This window comes from Harpia harpyja, chromosome Z (genome assembly GCF_026419915.1).
Source record: "Harpia harpyja isolate bHarHar1 chromosome Z, bHarHar1 primary haplotype, whole genome shotgun sequence".
Classification (NCBI taxonomy): domain Eukaryota; kingdom Metazoa; phylum Chordata; class Aves; order Accipitriformes; family Accipitridae; genus Harpia; species Harpia harpyja.
This window is the reverse complement of record NC_068969.1, coordinates 80,386,462-80,405,867: the sequence shown is the minus strand read 5'-3', so window position 1 is coordinate 80,405,867 and position 19,406 is coordinate 80,386,462. Positions and strand designations below refer to the sequence as shown.

General features: G+C 36.6%; 1 protein-coding gene across 7 annotated transcripts in view; it reads left to right on the top strand.

Annotated features, from left to right (window-relative positions):
- Nucleotides 1–19,406, top strand: part of CNTLN (centlein) — a 198,779-nt gene that overhangs the window by 34,861 nt on the left and 144,512 nt on the right. For 6 of the 7 annotated variants that reach the window (XM_052777310.1, XM_052777313.1, XM_052777312.1 and 3 more), the window contains 2 exons: nucleotides 10,833–10,967; nucleotides 11,555–11,734. In XM_052777310.1, the coding sequence (XP_052633270.1) occupies nucleotides 10,833–10,967; nucleotides 11,555–11,734 (315 nt within the window). Of the gene's footprint in view, nucleotides 1–3,691; nucleotides 3,845–10,832; nucleotides 10,968–11,554; nucleotides 11,735–19,406 lie in introns of those variants that run through there. The other variant, XM_052777314.1, reaches the window with a different exon arrangement.

The window sequence follows — 19,406 nt, the reverse complement described above, 5'->3', positions numbered from 1 at the left end:
ACGATTTCTAACTGCTGCCTTTAAGTGGGTAACTCACTATCCAAGAATTTTAATTATTGTTCTTCTGAAGGCTGACTGCTGCAGATATCTTTTTTTATTCTCCCTTTTCTTTGGAAACATTTCTCACCTGGTGTATTTAATTTATAATGTTTGTGTATGTCTCAAATAGATCACTGGTGCTTTTTTTTTTTCTTTTAAAATAAGGTGAGGTTTTTGGAAGAATGCATTAAAATTTTTGAATTTAAACAATCAGTTTAGAGGATAATGTGGGAACAGGGAACTCAGTCTTCTGCCATTCATGCAATAGATGAATTAAAATATCTTATCCTGTATTCCTTAGATGAAATTAAAGATGTGTAAAAGTAGCAGTAAACATTTTCTGTCTTCTATAACATTGTTAATTAATTAGGTTTCAATTTTGATCTGGAGGAACTAAAGCTAATCTTTTTGTCCTAGACCTTGTAACGTTTCAAAACCTTATCAACTGATTATACTCCAGAGGGGTTAAAATAGTACTAGCTTGCCTCATTATCTGCACTTTAAAATCTTGAGCTTGCTGTGCAAATCTATATTAAAGCCCCTTTAATGGGTCCAATTGAAAGAAGCATAATTCTACCTTCAAGCATTAATTAACACTAATAAATTTTTCTTAACTTTTGTACCTTCACCTGATTGTATTTTTCTTTGTAATAAAATGCTGTTATTAAATTAAGACAAATGTATACACACATTATTGCTATCTAAACACTTTATTTCCAGTAGCATATAACCTTGATTATTCTTGTGTAATGAGGGACATGAGGATAATTTCGGTAATAGGGAGTTTGGATAAATGTGTCAGTAGTGATGAGATTATGTGAAGTTTATAAACTCATTGCAAAAAAAGTTTCTCCAGTGAATGAGATTTATAGATACTGCAAGCGAAGAATATCTGAGGACACTGACACTTTTTTTCCTTAAAAAGATCGTTTTACTCAAGTTGTACCTTGGAATAGAGATTAGCCTTCAGTGGTGAAACCTGTCTGTTTTATGTAGCCCCTTTGAACTACATCAGTGAATTATCATATGTCTGTGCCTTTCTGCTTGCCACCTTTTAGTTAGTTTTCTCATAAAATTGAGGGAAAGAAGTCTTGTTTAGGAGCTGGCCTGAGTGAGAAAGATGGGGAGGAAAATATATTTATTATTCAAATAGTTGAAAGTTGCTGATTCTGGTTTATTGATAGAAGGCTACCTGAGGTGGGTGGTATGATGACTATGGCTAATATCTGTGGGCTTGTTTGTCTGAAGAAATTAATAAGCTGTAAATTACAGTGTACCTTTACAGCTCATTAGTACTTTTGTGTGAATTCCCAGTAGGAATGCTTTCTCTACAAGTTGAAAATGTGTTTCTGTGAGGAAGCTTACTCCATTTTGAGGAAGGAGTTTTCCTACTTCATCAGCAAAAAAGCAGCTATATTGGGTGTTCGTACAGGTGTGCTGTAAGTCCATGCTTCACCTTTTCATTAATTTGCCTGTGTAGCCACGCCTGAAGTTGGCTAGAGAGATTCTGGATCTTTATTACTCAGCCTTTGTGTTCTCAGTGGTGTTTCTACAAAGACAGCCTGAAATGATAACTGCACTTGGATTAGACAGGAAAAAGTACAGTAAGTAAAGAAACGTGATGTTTCTTGTCCTCTGCCCATTCCACTAGTTTGAAATGCTCAATTCTTATGTTAGCAGAGCTCAATATTCAAGCCTGGAAAGAAGAGGGAGGTCATCTTTATGATCTCATTCATCTGGAGGGGAGCTGGGGTCTGGTTTGGGAAATTTCTTGTTCAATCCAGGCCAGAATAGTTATCATGTAGCCAATTAGAGTTACAATAGGATAGCCTTTTTTTCTTGAGATAAAAATGATTTCTAAAGCTGTTTGAAACTGGTTTTGCTGTAGAAGAGATTAACTACTTAACTCTGTTCAGTATATTATCTGGTTGCTGTAGTGACAATTTTTTGTTGTTGTTGTTGTTAAGTCAGTATAGTTTTAAAAGGGCGAAGCTGGATTTTATTCCCACTTTAAGGATGTTGTTGATGGGGAGTCTTTTCATATATCATGGCTTCTTACCTGAATACAGGCAGATTTCTTCAAATTCGAGAAAATTGTTGTTCCTTAAGGACCAGGTAGCAGAAAGAAGCATGCAGTGCCCTTTGAGATTAGGTTCTGCCCTTATGAATCTCCTGACCACACTTAGGAAGGATCAGCTGTAAAGTTGATCATAGCAACAGCTGTCCTTTATTTACTACACCTGATCTGGTAGCATTGATGTGTGTGAGTGTAATGAAATATTGCATTGTCAGGAGTAAATGCTAGTAGGTATCGTTTCCTGCAGATCTCACATAGTCATGCACACTTCCAGAGACAGAGGCTAACTCACTCTGAGGACCTTGTATAGGCCTTGCTGAGGAGGAAAGTGTAGAAAAAAACCCAGCCTAGTTCCATCAAGATCGTGGTCCTCAATGAAGAGAAGAAAAAAAGCTCATTTTAGCAGATTGTTGATTTTGATTTGGAATTAGTAGAGAGAATAGGGGGTAAGATGGTACTTTGGATTTTCTGCTGCCTGACCTAGAGGGCTGGGCTGCTGCTTTCCACAGTTTCCAAACATAGCTGCTAAGAAAAGAGGAAAAAGTAGAGAAAGTATCAATGTATTGGACAGTGCCGCTTTACAAGTGCCGTGTTTTATAGGTCCTGTAGAAAATCCAGTCTGTCCTGGTGCAGAGAATCACTAGACAAAAGAGGAAAGGGGATTTATTTAGAGCAGCTGATGGTTAAGGTGATGTTAGAGCTGTGGCAAGATTGTCAGATTATATTGTCAGTGTTGCCTGTAGTTACCCTCAGAGCTGTCATATCCTCATTAGAGGAAAGCGGACACTTAATCTCTAAATCTAGCAGATGCATTACTGCAATACATTCTATACTGGGAGAGGTGCTGGATTTATTAGGAAGCTACAGCTTTTCTTTTTTGGCAATGCTGTCTCATTTCCAAATTAGAGGTGTGTTTTTGTGAAAAACTCTAAGTATTGCCCTCTCGTAGCACAAGGAGCTTTAGTATTCCTTGTTTCAGAGGTGGCAAACCTATTGCGCATATACTAGAAACAGTATTTGGCTCCCTTCTCAATGCAAAAATGCAGCTGCTGGCAACGCTTGCTTGCACTACGCCTGTGCAGCAGAAGGAACCAGCAGAAAGGATGCAAAGGATTGTAGGATATCATAAGAAGTGAAAAGAATAGTAGAGCTTTGTTTTTCGTGGAAGAGAGAAGGAACACGCTGCAGTGTAGTTGTAAGGAGCAGCTTGAGTGGAATGAAAAGGTGCACATCATAAAAAAGTTTTGTCAGTGCTGTGACCTACTTAGCAGATTGCTGGCTGGAGGTGGTTCCTTTGCTGCTAGTGAAAGTGACGTGCTAGAGTTGCAAGATTACATAAAGTCACAGTTTATTTCTACCACATGTTCAAATACTAAGAAATTCTGTCAGGTGGTTCAATTAAGATAGCAAACTTTGCTGAAGACACCAAATTAATCACATCAGACAAGTCCAAAGAGGGCAATAGGGAGCATGGTGTTTATAATAGATTATACTGTTTGACCCTTCCTTAATCTATGGGTCAGATGAGAATTCAGGAGCAAGACTGACTAGTGGAAGAGGAGTAAGTACATATTCCCTACCTGCAGGATGAAGTCAGCTGCTCGTATTTCTGGTCTGCTTCTCTGTAGAACCATTTTACTTGATCCTCTTAAAGAGCTTTAAAGAGTCTTCATTTTCTTTTCTTCCTCCTGCAAAAAAGACTTGCCCTTTTTCTCCAGCACAAAAATGGTAGGTAAGCACATTTGAATGGACAGTTTTTTGAGAGTGTTTTTCCTTGTATACGTCTTTAAGTTACCATAGTTTATTTCATGTCTACTATTGACAGAAATAAGCATTCAAAAATTCTCATTCATTTTTGGGAATGGTTTTGCAGATGCCTGCTTGCAGCTTCATACTTCTTTTTCTCAGAAACAATTCTTTACATTGTTTAATCTCAGGGAGTCCTAGAAAGCATGGGATGGAGTAAAGAAGAAGAAACAAAGTTCTGATGGTATGAAAATCAAGTGAGCTCCCCCACTTCAATTCCCCTCTTTTTGCAGGTTTTTTTTTTTAATTTAAGATTGTTATAGTGTAAGGGCAGGTGTGAAAAATAGGAATTAATAATGGGATATATACTCATAATACTATTGCATAAGTTACATTTCAATCCATTATATGTCAGTTGCTATTTTTCTGTGTTTTTTCTGTCTGTGTTAGGAGTCAAGTTCTAGGCTGATTAGTTCACTGTGAATACAGGCATCCTTTGGAAGGATACTCTAGAATCAGGTAGCACTGTTGGCATTTTACATTTGGAGCAGTATGGATTTAAAAATACCTTGTGTTTTTATATTGTAACGAGCTAGTGTCATTTTTGCTATGAAAGGACGCCACACAGACTGCAAAATGCAGCAGATGACTTCTATAACATATGGTTACCTTTTCATGAATTATTTACATAGAACTTCTGTTCATCCTACATCTGAAAATAATTAAAGAATCTAATGAATAGTCATGAGATGACAGAGAGCAGATTTCTTTTGTTCGTTTTGGGTTGGGTTTTTTTGGTTTTTATTTGGTAGGACTGTATGAGACTATGACTAGGTATGTTATTTGTTAAACGTGTATGAGTGTTCAAGTTTAGAACCATCAGGATTAATAAAGCTGAAAAAATCTACAGAGAAATTTGAGAAAGCTAAATCAAGGAAAGCTATGAAATGTTACTGGCACATTTTTAGTGGTGTCTACTTATTGTTCAATTCCTGCTAGAAAAATGGGAATTTGGAAAGGAAGGGAGAAAGTTAGTAGTGTGGTAAGTCAACCTCAACTACTTGGTTGGGAAAAAGATGATGAAAGGGAGAGAATAAATGTGTAAATGTTGAAGTAGGAATTTTGAGGAAAAGAAGTTTAAAAGAATGAATTATATTTTCACATTTAATTTGTAATAAAATAATTTCATTAATAAATTAATTTTGTTTCTGCTTAAGATGTCAGGATTTCATTAAAAGTCACTGCTTGGGGGAAAATACAATTTTTCATCAGTTCCAGTTATTTTGTGTTCATTTTTATTTTTTATATGTGGTATACTAGAAGTGTACTACTGTACAGTGAAAGCTTCTGATAACGAATGTATTGAAGAAAGCACAGAATATAATGTTTATTTGTTGCCTTGATCCTTTTGGTAGTGGAAATTGAATGCATGTCCCTTCGTTGCAATCACAGTTGGACATCTTTAATATTGTGGTGCAGAGACTTGAGTTTTTTTGTGAAGTGCAGCCAATGACAGAAACAAGCTGTGTTGTTGCATTTCTGTATCATTAGCAGCAGCAATGAAGGATATATGTGTCAGCTTTGCATTTCTGCTAGAACGATTTTTAGGGATATTTTGATAAACTATCAGTAGGCATTTGAGTTACCTTCCTGATGTGAAATGAAACCCACTCTTATCTACATTTTATGAATTTGTGTAGAGGCAGGTATGCAATCTTGACTCAGTAATGCAGTCTAATCAAATTTCAAACTGCAGCATTATGAGTATTTGTTTTGGCTTTCTTTCTCCCTCCACCCCAAAAATGTAAAAATTTGGAGAACACTTAATGCAGTAATAGCATGTACAGCTGTTGTTTCATAGTCCTTTCTGCATGCTTTTTATGTAGCAGAGTAAAAAAATCTTTCACTGAAGACTGGAAGTTCAGTGATGATATCTGCAACATCAAACAGTCCATAACTCCTGGTGGTTTTATCCTAACTTGTATTCTTTTTGGAAACAGACTCCTAGCATTAAAATTTATATTTTTGTTGCCACTTTCACTGTCTCCATACGGTTATATACTATCTAAATTCACAGTGGATAAAAATGAAGTTTAATTTAAAAACTTTTTGTATATCACATGAAATATTGATGGATAATTATGAAATCCTACTGCCGTGAAAAGACTCTGAGGTGTTCAGAGCCAAGACAAAAAAGAAGTATTTTTGCCCTTCAGTTTTGATCTGTAGTTTTCATAGCTCAGTTTCTCAGTTTGACTTAGCATGTGATATGAAAGTTCCTAAAAAAGAAGTAGTTTTTGCAAGTAAACAATTTGACGTTATTGGGGAAGGAAAAAAATTGTACTATGTTGTAGCTAAAGAGATGCCATGGGAAACGATAAAAATGAATTCTGGCATGACAGTCCTCTTAAACATCAAAAGACCTGCCCCACCAGGTTACAGTGTTTCTTTGTATGTACTGTTGCCTGGAGCATTCTGGGCTTCAGCGGTATACAAGGGATACTCTTTGATTCTTCCCAGATAAACAAAAGGCAAATTCACTTCTAGAATATGGTTTTCTTTCTTGTATTTGGAAGTCTGTCTATGGAAAAACTTTGGAAGTGTACTCTAGTTGTCTTAGTTATATGAGGCTTTTTTTATAATTCTGGAGCACCAAGCTGTCAAAAGCCTATTGAACGTTGCTTTTTGTCCTGTTGTATTCAAACAAGTATGACTGCAGTCAATGCAAAATGTAAGTTGAGATTGTTCTTGTGTAGCATTAGCCTGTCTTTTATGGTATCTAGACAAAAACAGTAGATACTGTGGGAATAGATGAATTCCTGATGAGTGTTTTTTATGTGGTGAAGTCTGTCAAAATAATCTCATGTGGGAGGTTGTCTCATGTGTTGATCAGGTATGGTTTCTGCTGTTTCACTTGCCTACCAGAGTAGGGTAGTCTTTTAGGAACACTGCTTGTGTTCTCTGCTGTAAGAAACCAGTCTTTACTCTCTTCTTCCTATTATACAATGTAATTCATAGGTTGAGGAAGCAAAGTGCAAAAACAGCTGCACAGGCAAAGGCAGATGATAATTTACTTAATTGCTTGTATCTCAGACATTCTTCTTTATGACCCTTATTTCTACCTAGTCACTCCCGAGTAATACTCCTGGATTTTTTCCCTTCTTTATAAGCACGTGAAATGAGCAGATATGAGAGTAAAAGTTCAATTCATTTAGAGGAAAAGATAAGAGTATACAAAGTGGTACCTAAGAAAAATGCTTTGAAACATAACAGGATTTTTTCCGTGCAGGTATAACTTACCTAATGTTTCACTCCTGCTGCAGTAGGTGACTTTGTAGACTACTCAGGTGAGTTTTCTGCTTAGTGATTGATGTGGTATATTTCCCTTTTGACTTAGTCTTAAGTGGGTCAGTGGTAGGGATAAGTAATTAGTGTGCAAGTCTGATTCAGGATAATCTGTCTGATTATCCTGCAGAGTATGCAAAGCAAGTAGCTTATTTGAGTTTAAAATTTCATCTCAGCAGTATGGAACAAACATTTGAAATAGCTAGTTGCACTTTTGTACCTTCATGTGTCCATTCATCCTCCAAATTGCTGGAAAACATCCCATTCCAAACAGGACCCAAAGATCTTTGATTTCACTTCACAAATATACATATGCTTACCAGTTTCCACACAGTGTATAATGAAACCAAGTAGTAACATGATGTAGCTTACGTAGTCAAAAATTAGATGCCTTAAAGAGCTGGAGCTTCACTTTGAGATTTTGTGAGACCATGCATTAGTGAATTTTAAAATCTGTTACAGCCAATAGGCTTTTTCAGATAGGTAGAATTTCGAAGGGTGTTCTTCAAACATAGACTTTGTCTTGATAAATGTTAAACAAGTAGTAATGAGCTGGAAGGAAGGCTCAAAGGAGCCACTTACTCAAATTCTATGAGGACCTGGGGAGTGGGAGGGAGGCAAACAAAATAACTGATGCTTTCCATGGTAATGTGGATTCCTGCCTTTTTAAAGATGCAACTAAATAATCTCTGCCAGCAACAATTTGTTTCTGTAACTGTAATGATATATCTGAAGAGCAAATATTTTGCTTTTTGAATAGCGCAAATAGAGCCTGGTGTCGGTAGGTTCAAAATCTGAAAGAGGGGAGACCTTAGTTAAGAGAAAGTTCCTTAATTTTATTATCCCTTCCTTAATGTCTGCTGGTAACAAACTAGGCTGAGAAGGTTTATGCACTGGGTTATATCTCTGAGAAAAATTTCATATAAACTTTTGAATTTGAAATTCAGGTTTAGTTTTTCTTTAGAGGACATGGAAGAATGATTATGAATCTATAATCTTAGGTAAACTTTGACTGAGTCTGTTCAAAGTGCCAGTGCTGTAGAATGAGTCTCTGTAGGGGAGTTAGTTTTATTATAAAAAATAAACAAGTATGTGTTAGGTTTGAGATTAAACTACAAATTAAACGCTGTTTTAAATACAAGCCAGTTCTGTGTGGTTTGGGGATTTTTTTTGTCTGCTTGGAATTAATGACATCTGAGGCAAAAATCCAAGATATGAGAATATGAGGTGTCTGTATTTTCTTTCACATTCCTCTCAATTCTTGTTCTCATTTTTCCATTCTTTCCAATTCACATTCACTTTCCTTTCCATGTTTTTAAAGACCATTGTTGGAAAGTACCTAATTTTGTATATTCTTTGAATTCTACTGTGGCTGCCATTGAGTATGAAGTACAACAAAGATAGTTATTTTTTTTTCTTGATACGATGAAACTTTCAGCGTGGGAAAAAAAATCCTTCATGCTTTGCTACACTATTTACTAAACATTATCCGTTCATGGTTGTTTGTTTTCAATATTTGCTACACAGGTTAGCTGGATTACATTACCTTTCTCATGTGCTGAACTGGTTGCAGGGTTTGTTCTTGCTTGGACATATTTTCTGCTATGTAGTGTGGTATGGGGTTTTGTTTATTTTGTGGGAAATGTTACCATATTTGTAACAGTGTGTGGATAGAAGTAATGGTCAGAGGGATAAAATAAATTTACTAAGTATGGAGGAACAATATATAGAAAAGATTTGGAGATGGTAGTGGGAGAGAAAATAGAACAACAAAAATATTTGCAAGGAAGGTGGAAATGTAATGCGTAGAAATAGTGAAGTCTACAGAAGAGAGGCAGATATTCAAAGTAATTTGGAAAAAGTTACAACAAATGTTTCTGTTAAGTAAAAAAAATGAAACAAGGAGGGAAAGATACAATCTACACCAATAAATAAAGTCATCTATATTTTTAATGACTAAGACATTTGCTAAATACGTAGATTAATTTCACTGTACATCTTCAAGTATATTTTTCACATGCCTTACTGTCACACTAGCTCACTAGTGGCTTAAATAATAATACATGAAGAAATTATTTCTTCCAACATTAGTCTTAAAATCAAATATATGAAATTAATGCTTTTTGTATGATTTAACTCTGGTAATACTGAAAAAGTTCATCAGCCATTAAGCTAGCTGTCAAATGTTACAACACAGTGCAGCAGGAAGGGCAGAGAAGATTTACTTTGTACTCAGTAATTGTTTGTGTGGAGTAGGGAGAAGAGCTTGCATATCTTGAGGAGAAGCTAGTACTCAAACTGCTACTCAGACTCTCAAAATTGCCCCATCCTTCTGTGGTTATTGCTTTGTGAACAGCTTCCTTGTACAGTGTGGGTGCTCTGGATGCCAACGCACTGACACTGTTCCAATGTGTGGAGTAAGCCCTGCCTACCCCTCCACAGTTTGCTTTGTATGGAGGGCTGCAACCTGTAATACTTGTGTTTCTTCTTGTGAGTGAGTGAGTTTGAATTTAGTGGTGACAGTTACTTTTTTTGCCCTAATTGTTACATGTAGCTTTACAATCAATGGTTGTTGAATATGTATGAATATGACTTCAAATGTATTGTTTTACATGTTTTTTTCTCAGCACATTTTCGTTCTTTTTCATGTGTGACATAGATGTGAACCATATTTAACCATTTGGAGTTTGCAAATCCTTACGTATGTTATCAGGAGTATTGTAGAATAACCTAGAGGTATATCCTTTTGTTGATAATTTTTTGTTTCTGAGCACATTTCATTTAGCTTGTATATTAAAGGCAAAGCAGTTGCATTTTTGTCCTGAGATAAGTTTCAGCTGTTTCTTACTACAATTACGCTGTTACTGCTAGGACAATGTTTTAGGTGAATGCCATTTTGATTTAGTAAGGGAAAGGACAAAACAGTACATGGAATTAAAACAGACTCCTGAAGACAAAAGTGGAGTTCTAATATGCATTTAAGAGTGAGGGTGTTTTAATATGAATGTCATAAGAATAGAATGCAAGATCTAACATGGAGAGTTGAAGTTGTTTTTTTGATGTCAGTGAGATTTTACTATGTGTGGGTACACTAAGCTGTTGAACAGAGTTGTATTATTTTTCTTGAGCTGGAAATTCAGTTAGACTTAATTCCCTTTTTACAACTATTTTGTATCAATCTTTTCGGTTGCCTCACTTAATAGTTATTATCTTCACGAATTCTGGAGAATTTTGAACTCTACTTTTTGGCTTGATTTTTAGCATGCTAAAGGTGCAAGTGAAACAGTATTCTAAATGTATTTTAATCCATAAGCACAAATATAACTTCTGCAAATGACTGCCTTCGTCTAAGCTTGACTGAATAATTTCCATTCAGTTCTGCATTTATGGGCTCTTGTTTAGGAGCAGCAAGGTATTCAGTTCCTCATTTACGTTACTGTGTTATATAGTCATTCAGTTTTGACTATGATTAAAGTACTAATGAAATTAAAATAATGCTATAAAACTACATATACCAGATTGTTAACATTTCATAGGTCTAAAATGCACAGGTCTAAAATCCAGTACATGCATGTTCTTTTACAATTGCTTTTTGTCTATTACAAAATTTTTTTTTTTTAAATAGACTCTCACAGGACAGCAGCAGGAGATAAACAACTTAATACAGAGAAAAATTGCTGTGGATGAGGAAAATGCCTGTTTGAAGAATGAATTCAGTAACTTGAACCAGAAATTTAAAGATAAAAGCCAAGAACTTAAGGTATATTAACTTGTACATAGTTGCATAAGACTGTAGCTTTGAAGTAGTTCTTTAAGCTATGTCAGCCTTTGTGGCACAGAAAATGACAAGCTTGGAGAAGAAATTGCCTTAGGCCTTGCTATACCTTACCGTTTTCTTACGTACCAACTCCGAGGAAGATGCTTTAAAGCCAAGAATCCAAGCTTTATAACTTTCAGATAAATAGTTAATGATGGAAATGGAGCAAAGAAAGTAGGAGTGTGAAGATGTGGCTTCTTGTAATTAGATTCTGATGGGACTGGCATTATTAATTGATAAAGTCGAGGTCTGGGAGGATATGTCTGTGTGGGTCTCAAAAATAGCTGGGGACAGCATCAAAGGCAGCTTGATCAATTAATGGGCTCTTTGCAAATGTGTACTCATCAAAGCTGTCATCCAGCTGAAAAATATGACCCTTCCACCTGCATGAAAGAGGCCAATAAAAGTACACAGGTGACCTTGGCCATCAAATATAGAACAAGCTGCTGTGAGGGTAAAACTGCACAGTTTATATTTGCTGATTAGTTCTCACTTTTTTGTTTATCGGCCCTTGTGGTACTGTTCTACAGGACACCGAGGAGTGTGCACAGAAGAAGGAAGAGCAAAACAGACTGGTTATAAAAAACCTGGAGGAGGAAAATAACGGATTAAATACATGCTGTGCTGACCTGCTAAATGACCTGGAGAAACTGAGGAAGCAGGAGGCACAATGGAAAACAGAAAAATCTGGCAGTGATGTCAGAATAAAGGTACGAAGTGGAATGGCTTGCTGGATGTTATTTCAGAATTAACTTATCCAGACGTTTTCACTGCAAGTTATTTTCTTTAAATAACAAGTTATATATATTCAAATCTACCAGTGGGGACTTGCATTCATTTACATTCCTTCACTTAAGACCCACAGCTTTTTAAAAATTGATGTTGCAAAGCAGGAATCTGACTTCAAATAGTCATCTTAAAATGTAATCATTAAAAAATAAAAGATACTGTATTTTAAGATAAAATATATGTGTGAAATAATAAAAGCTTAAAAGTATTATCATTCACATTTTTTTTTTCTCAATGTGTAATTTACTTACCTATAATTTGGTTGCAGTAGACTTGATATTTGTTGTTTTGGAAGAAAACTTTAAAACTTTAACTGCAGTTTTGAATAAATTGTGTCCTAGCCTCCAGAGGGCTCTACTCTGTGAGAGGCCTTATTATTACATATAATATATTAAGAAGTTATTTTCACTGTTTATGATAAACTGAAAAAGGAAATAATTGAATACATGGTACAGAATATTGTATCTTTTATTTAAATGATACTTTGTCTTGTTTACTGGTGAAAATTGGCAAGTTCTTTTTAAATTCCTTTAAGAAATAAGCCACAAACATGGTATCAAAGTGTTTGATGGCTGCTTATACACCTGCCTAGTTAATGAATTCTTTTTATTTACACGGCTAACGAACACTCACAACACTGCTTGTTTACACTATCAAAGTATATGACACTCTGGTATATTCAATGTAGTAACTATCTTATGAACATCTTGCCCAGAAACATCTTTTTTTCTCCACTAGCAGTTCACGGTTTTCATGACACTTCTGATTGTTGTGCTGATGGAAACCCTTTGTAAAGAGCTTCATTCAGTTCTGTTAACATGGGAATTAAAGTTCTTGCAAATTGAGGCCTTTGGAGTGGTTATGATGAAAGTATTATAGGATTCCCAGGACAACGAATAATTTGTTGATACTTGGGGGAGAAAATCTAGCGTGTACTAAACAGATTTAATAGTTTTCAAGTTGTGAAATGTAGTGCTTGTAATATTTGATAAATTATTGAAAATCATTGTTACCTACACCCTCAATGAAAACAGTCAGAATAATTTTTTGTGTATCTGTCTTCCTGGCTGATAAGGCATACTGAAGAGAGAAAGGTGTGTCACAACCATGTGATTCCAAGGATGGGAATAAGTAGTGTCAGTGTTTCAGAGTCTGGTCACAAGCAGGTTGAGGTGACAGAGCGTGTCTAGAGCGTGTCAGAGGTAATTTCTTGAGATGGGTATTCCCTGAGGCAACCAGGAATGATACACAGCTGGATCTGCTGTTCACAAACAGGGAAGTACTGATTAAGGAAATAATAATGGCAGCCTTGGCTATAGTGATCATGAGATTGTGAAGACCAAGATCCTGAGAAGATGAAGGAAGGAGAGTAGCACAGTACCGACCTGGAATTAAGGAGGAGAGTCTTCAGCTTGTTGAGGGAACCAGCAGGTGGAATCCCATGAGAAGCAGCACTGAAGGGTAAAAGAGCTCAGGAAAATTATCAAATCTTTAAAGACAGCTTCCTCTAAGCCCAAGTATGGTCCACGCTGATACTCAGGAAAACAAGTGGATGTATCAGGAGACCAGCTTGGCTAAACAGAATTAATTGCCAAACTCCAGTGTAGGGTGGGGGTGGAAAGCAGTATTCAGGAAGTAGAAACAGTGAAAGCTGTTCTGAACAAAAGACTTCAGAAACATTGTCTGGGCACTCAAGGATGGTGGTTACCTACCTACAGTTGAGACTTGCAAGTGATGACAGGTATAACCAGAGTTTCTTACACTACTTTAGTAGTAAAAGGCTGAACAAGGAAAATGGGGGCCTGTTGCTGAAAGGGAAGGATGAGTTAGTGACAGCAGGTAATAGATACAGCAGAGGAACTGAATGTTGTCTTTACCTTAGTCTTCACCAACAAGATTCCCCCAAGCATTTGTGCCTGGAGGCAGACTTCAAGGAGAACTACTAAAAGTGGATGAACTGGGAAATACCTGAGAGAACTTGACTAGTGCACATCCATTGGATGAGCTGAACTGCATCCAAGGGTGCTGAGAGAGTTGCCTGATGTCACTGTCAGGCTTCTGCCTGCCATCTTTCAAAGGCAATAGAGATCAGGGGAGGTCCCTGATGAGAAGCATAATCCAAGAAAAAAGGTTGGTTGGCCTCACTTCAGTCCTTGGGAAAATCACAAAGAAAGTTGTCTTGGAAGTAATTTCTGGGCACATAGTTGAGAAAGTGACTAGAAACAATCATGGATTTTTCAAGGATGAATCGTTCCTGAGCAACCTGATTGTCTTTTGTGACAAAATGATTGTGTCTGTGGACAAGAGGAAAGCTTGGATGTGACTGACCTTAAGCAAGATTTTTGTTAATGTCTTGCTGTGTTCTTGTACCCAAGTTCAGATGTTACAGCTGGATAGGTGGACAACAACAGGTTTAAAGGAACTATTTGGATGTTTGGGTTCAGAAAGCTGTGGTTAATGCATTGTACTCTGTCTGTAGGCTGGTAATAAGTGGTGTACTGCAGGATCTATCCTGGGCCTGTCTTGTTTAAAATCTTTATCAGTGACCTGGAAGAGGGGACGGTGAGCATGCTCGTCAAGTTTGCAGATGACACCAAACTGTGGGGAAGTGAATGTGCTTGAGGGCTCTGCTGCCATCCAGGGGGACCTTGACAGAAACAGGCCAACAGGAGCCTTAACCAGGACAAATGTTGAGTCTTTCCCTGAGAGGCAGAGCCCTGCAGCCATACAGAGGCCAGGGATCAGCTCTGGGGGACAGCCTTGGGCACTGGCGGGTAGCAAGCTGCATTGGGGCCAGCCTTGTGCACCAAGACAGCAATGAGGGCCAGCAGCACCTAGAGACGCAGGAGCAGGGCATGGCCCCAAGAGCCAGCGGAGAAATCGACCCCCTCTGCTCAGTACTTCAGGTACTGCACCCATTTTTGGGTGTAGTACAAGAAAGATATCAGTAAACTGGCTGACGGTGAGACAATGGGCCTGGAGACCTTGCCTGGTGAGGAGAGGCTGTGGGGACAGGCTGGTTCAGCCACGAGGAGGGATGGCTTTGGGGCTGTGGCCATCCAACAGCATCTCCAGCACCAGCAAGAGGGGGTGGAGGAGACACAGCCAGGCTCTTCACAGCTTTGCGTGGCAGAAGGGTAAAAGGCAGTACAAGCTGAAACAGGAAAAGCTGAGGCTGGAGATAAAGAGAAGCCTTTTCCCAAGGAGGACAGCCCAGGAGTGGGGCTGGGGCCCAGGGAGGTTGGGCCATCTCCATCCTTAGGAGATTTCAAGCCCTGACTTTGTGAAGCCCTGAGCAGTGCTGTCAGACCCCCTGGCTTAACCTGCTTTAGGCAGGGTCTGTGACTGGAGACCTCACTAGGCTGCCGCCCGCCTGCATGTGTCCATGGGTCTGATAACCCAGCTTCTGCCTTTCTCGCCACCCCAATCCCCCACCCCTTTTTTTCCCTTTCCTTTCTGTGATGTTAGACAAGTGACTATACACCTTTGCTAGTGGACAGAGTTAGGTGAAGTTGATGATCTCACAAGACTATTCCAAGGATTGAGAAGCATATGAAAAATACTACCTGCAAGAGGGAAATGTTTGACCTCTAGGAAGTAGTAATATGTTGCTTCATTGTTTTTTATCAGTATTTTGAAAAAAAATAATTTATAAAAACACGCAAAGTTATTTTTGTAGTTCATCACTGTTTACATATGGTCTTCCTGTAAATACTTGCTTGAAAATTTAAGATACAGTTTGAATTAATTTCTCATTCTGTTCCTGACATTCCCCATTTCTATTACTCTACACTCAAGAATCAATATTGGATGCCAGATTGGCTCTTAAGAGGATGCTTATAAACAATAAAGAATAATAATTTTCTTATCCACAGTGGCTAGGTATGACCATTATCACACTACACAATATTGGGCTCCAGATAATGTTCTAATATATACACCCCAATATAACATGTCTCTGAAATGCTTTCAAGAAGTAATTTATAAGCAAATTCAATAATGGAATTGTGTTGTTTTTTCCAAGTGATTGTAAAAATGGTTATAGATGAAAACCATTTGAATTCAGAAATTATATCCCCTTCTGAAAGTCAGTTCTACCTCTCAGCCTTGAGTTTGGGAATTGAACCAGCATCTCTTTTTGTACACATTTTTCAGTAATAAACACTATATTTAACAATACTGTAGATGATGTTGTATATAGACCGTATTTATGTTAGTCTCCTATATCTGTGGAAGAATAAAATGAAACCTTATCAATGCGAGCTACCTCAACATTGTTTTTAAAATATGCATTAGATGATAGAATTGCTAGGTCTAAAGAACAGATTCTTCTTTTGGAAAAGTGGCCCTCTGTTCAGAGACTGAACTAAGTGTTACAAGCCCCCCTTTGTGGTTTTTTTTCCCCTAGTCTGTAAACCATCTTCTATGCACAAAAGTGTCACTTGTCACTTTCAAACACTGGTTGTTTCCAGTTCTACTATAAGCTGAATTGGTGTATAAAATTCAACTTTTTCAAACTGAGAGAAAAAGCTTCTATGGCTAGTTTGTCCACTTAACGAATATTTTTTCGTATTAGTTGAAATCCCAGTGAGACAGATTAACAGGAAGAGACCTGATAAGGTGGCTAAAAAGGTGTCAATAGTGTTTTATTGTTTGTCTTTCCTTTGTATACCTTCATATAAATAATGTACAGTGTACAAAAAATTAACATAGGGCTTTGCTTTCTGCCTTAAAGTAGTTCTTGAGAATTACTATTCTGTGCTTTCCAGGGCTCAGATCAGCTTTCTGTATCTCCTGAAAGTGCACAAGTGGAAAAGCTGTCAATCAGCCACTTTATGCATGGATGTGTCTCCATATTTAAGAATGAAATAGGCATTTGAGTTATTTTGTTGTTCTTTGGGTGGAGCTTACTTAAATTATTTTTTAATAATAAGAAGAATCTATATTTTCCCAAACTCAGTCAGTCACAAAAGACTTTGTATGTAGACACAAAAAATGTCACACTGGTGGGTTTTAAGTGGAGGTGTGATCTAAAAGATAGTGAAATTGCTTACTGTTTTGTTTTGTTTTTCTAGTTAGCAAATTACTTGTTAAAGTTCTTGAAGTCTGAAGGTGGGAGCTTTTAAAGAAACAGGGAGAAGTGTGCTATTTTAAAATTAAACACTTTGAGAAACAGCCATCTCTGCCATCTCTGTCAAGAGGAGCCTGGGATTTTAGTTCCACTGAAAAATGAGGATTTTATTGAGATGGGACCTTGAAAAAGTACTCTCACTTCTGTCATAATACATGACAAAAAAAACCATGAAAACAAAGCTACTGTATTTGGAAGTGACTTTCTAAGGGTTTGAAGCTACAAATAATGAAACTTAAGTGTTAATTCACAGTGAGTCCATAATCTATGCACAGCTATGCTGCCTCATGCCTTGTCTATGTGTTATGCTTTTCATGTTTGAAGTTCTTTTAAATTCACCTTTTCTCTGATTTTTCTGAGTTTGTAGTTCTTGGGCTTGAAGTGATCAAAATATTCCTGTGATGTTTTACCTTAAATTATTATTCTGCTATTTATCTTCATTTCATTTTAGTTAGGATCACCACTTTTCATGGCTAGAAATAATGACAAGACTTATTTCTGTACTTCGCTTTCAGTACTGTTATAAAGAAGTATCATATCTTTTACTGTGTCTTATATTTTTCTCTAAGATAGGCATTTTCTTCATCATATGACTGAATTATTAGATGTTTTGACTTACTGTGTTTTAAATAGCACCTACTTTGCTTTAATATGCTTTAAAAGATTGAATTCTAAACAGTCTGTATGTACAATTGAAATTAGCTTTAATTTGAATATCAGGCTTAGGAGAATTTGTATTTAGCAAATTTTCAGTCTGCATGTTTATGCAATGAAACTATCTTCTCAGCTACTGTATCAACTAGAAGGCAATATAATAAATTCCACATTATTTAAAAAAAATGGAGATACTAGAAATTGAGTGTAAAAAATTATAGTTACTTCATAATCTTAGATTTCTGAATTTGATACAAAAGCTCAGTATGTACAAAATGCCTCAATATATGATATTTCAGTATATAAGCTATTTGTATGACCAGTTCCTCCTTACCTCTATTTTCATGTTTTGCCCTTTCAGTAATGCTTCCAAAAAAAGTCAAGGTTTCAAAATAAGTTCACAAGGTTGAACTGATTAATTTGTTAGTTGAAATCAAAATTTGAACTCCCGTATGTCACAAATGGGGCAAAGTACTCAAAGATACTTTTTTTCTGGTTTTAAATTCTGCCATTGTATAACTTCTAAAGTTGTATTTATGACTATTTGTTACCTATTTTTTGTATTGTATTTACCCTGCAATGGATGATGGGAACTTAAGCACTGGTAAGATCAGATTTTTTTTAATCTCTACCATGAAAAACCTCTGCAACTCTATAGTGTGTTGTGAAAGATAGGCAAATAGGATTTATTCACAGGAAATGTGAACTACTGTAATTTTTGTTCACATATACAATAACTTCTAGCTGCTGTGGAAAAACAAAACAAAACAAAACGCCGAGGAGAAACCCTAAGATTTTTTTGGCTGGAAGTTATAAATACCTTATTACACTTCAACATTTTCATATGTTGACAGAATGAACTGTCTGCTATCATTCTGAAATCTTTTGTTATCTGAGAAAAAGTGATTTTTGCTACCTAGCCATTGAGATTGAATGATGACTTCATTTGTCAGGTACACCAGGTATATAGCCTGAAATTTATCATGAAACAAATACTTTCCTACCTCATTCACTCATGAATCTTGCTATTTCCTCACATTAATGTTACTAACAGAACATGATAATTCTTGTCCAAATTCAAAGAATCTGATTGTAGTACACTTCTGATACACCCAAATATGTATAAGACACTTTTATGCTATTTTAGAGGCAATTATTTATTAGCTTTTCAGTTATAAAAATTTTTTGGTACCTTCAGTATTTGAGGCATCTTTGCTGAAAGGGAAAATGTGTATTTCTTTAAGTCTCTATGAAAATAGGAGATAAACTAATACACTGTTGGAAGTAGATTAGGGATGCTATCCTACTAGGAGGTATTTATTTTAAATTGTTGATGAATCCTGGAATATTTGACTTACTGAGAACAAGTGATGGTGTCTTTGAGTAGTGTAATACCAGAGCAGGTCTAAGGCCATTGCCACCTTCTGAAACTCTGCCTTAGATATTACTGTGATATTTCCATTCCCATTCTCGCCTCAAAACACTCTGGGCAAATAGTCCTACGAAGCTTCTTAAGGACTGAAGTACTCTTCTAAGCTGCTAAACCTCCAGAGAACTCTAGTAAGGTCACTATGTAGAGATCAAAGTCTTGCTTGAATAAGCTTCCTTGCTGCTCTATTTCCCAGATATACCTTCACACTTTGCTGACTAACTTCTACAATAAGGCTTACTGTAAAAGGAAAACTATTGCTTGTTTACATGGTTTTCAAAGAGCATTTCCGGAAGTTTTCTTGTACGCTATTTCTTTTCCTGAAGAAACTATTCCTTGCACTGAATTAGAAGTTCAAAATCAGAGCAGATTTACAAAG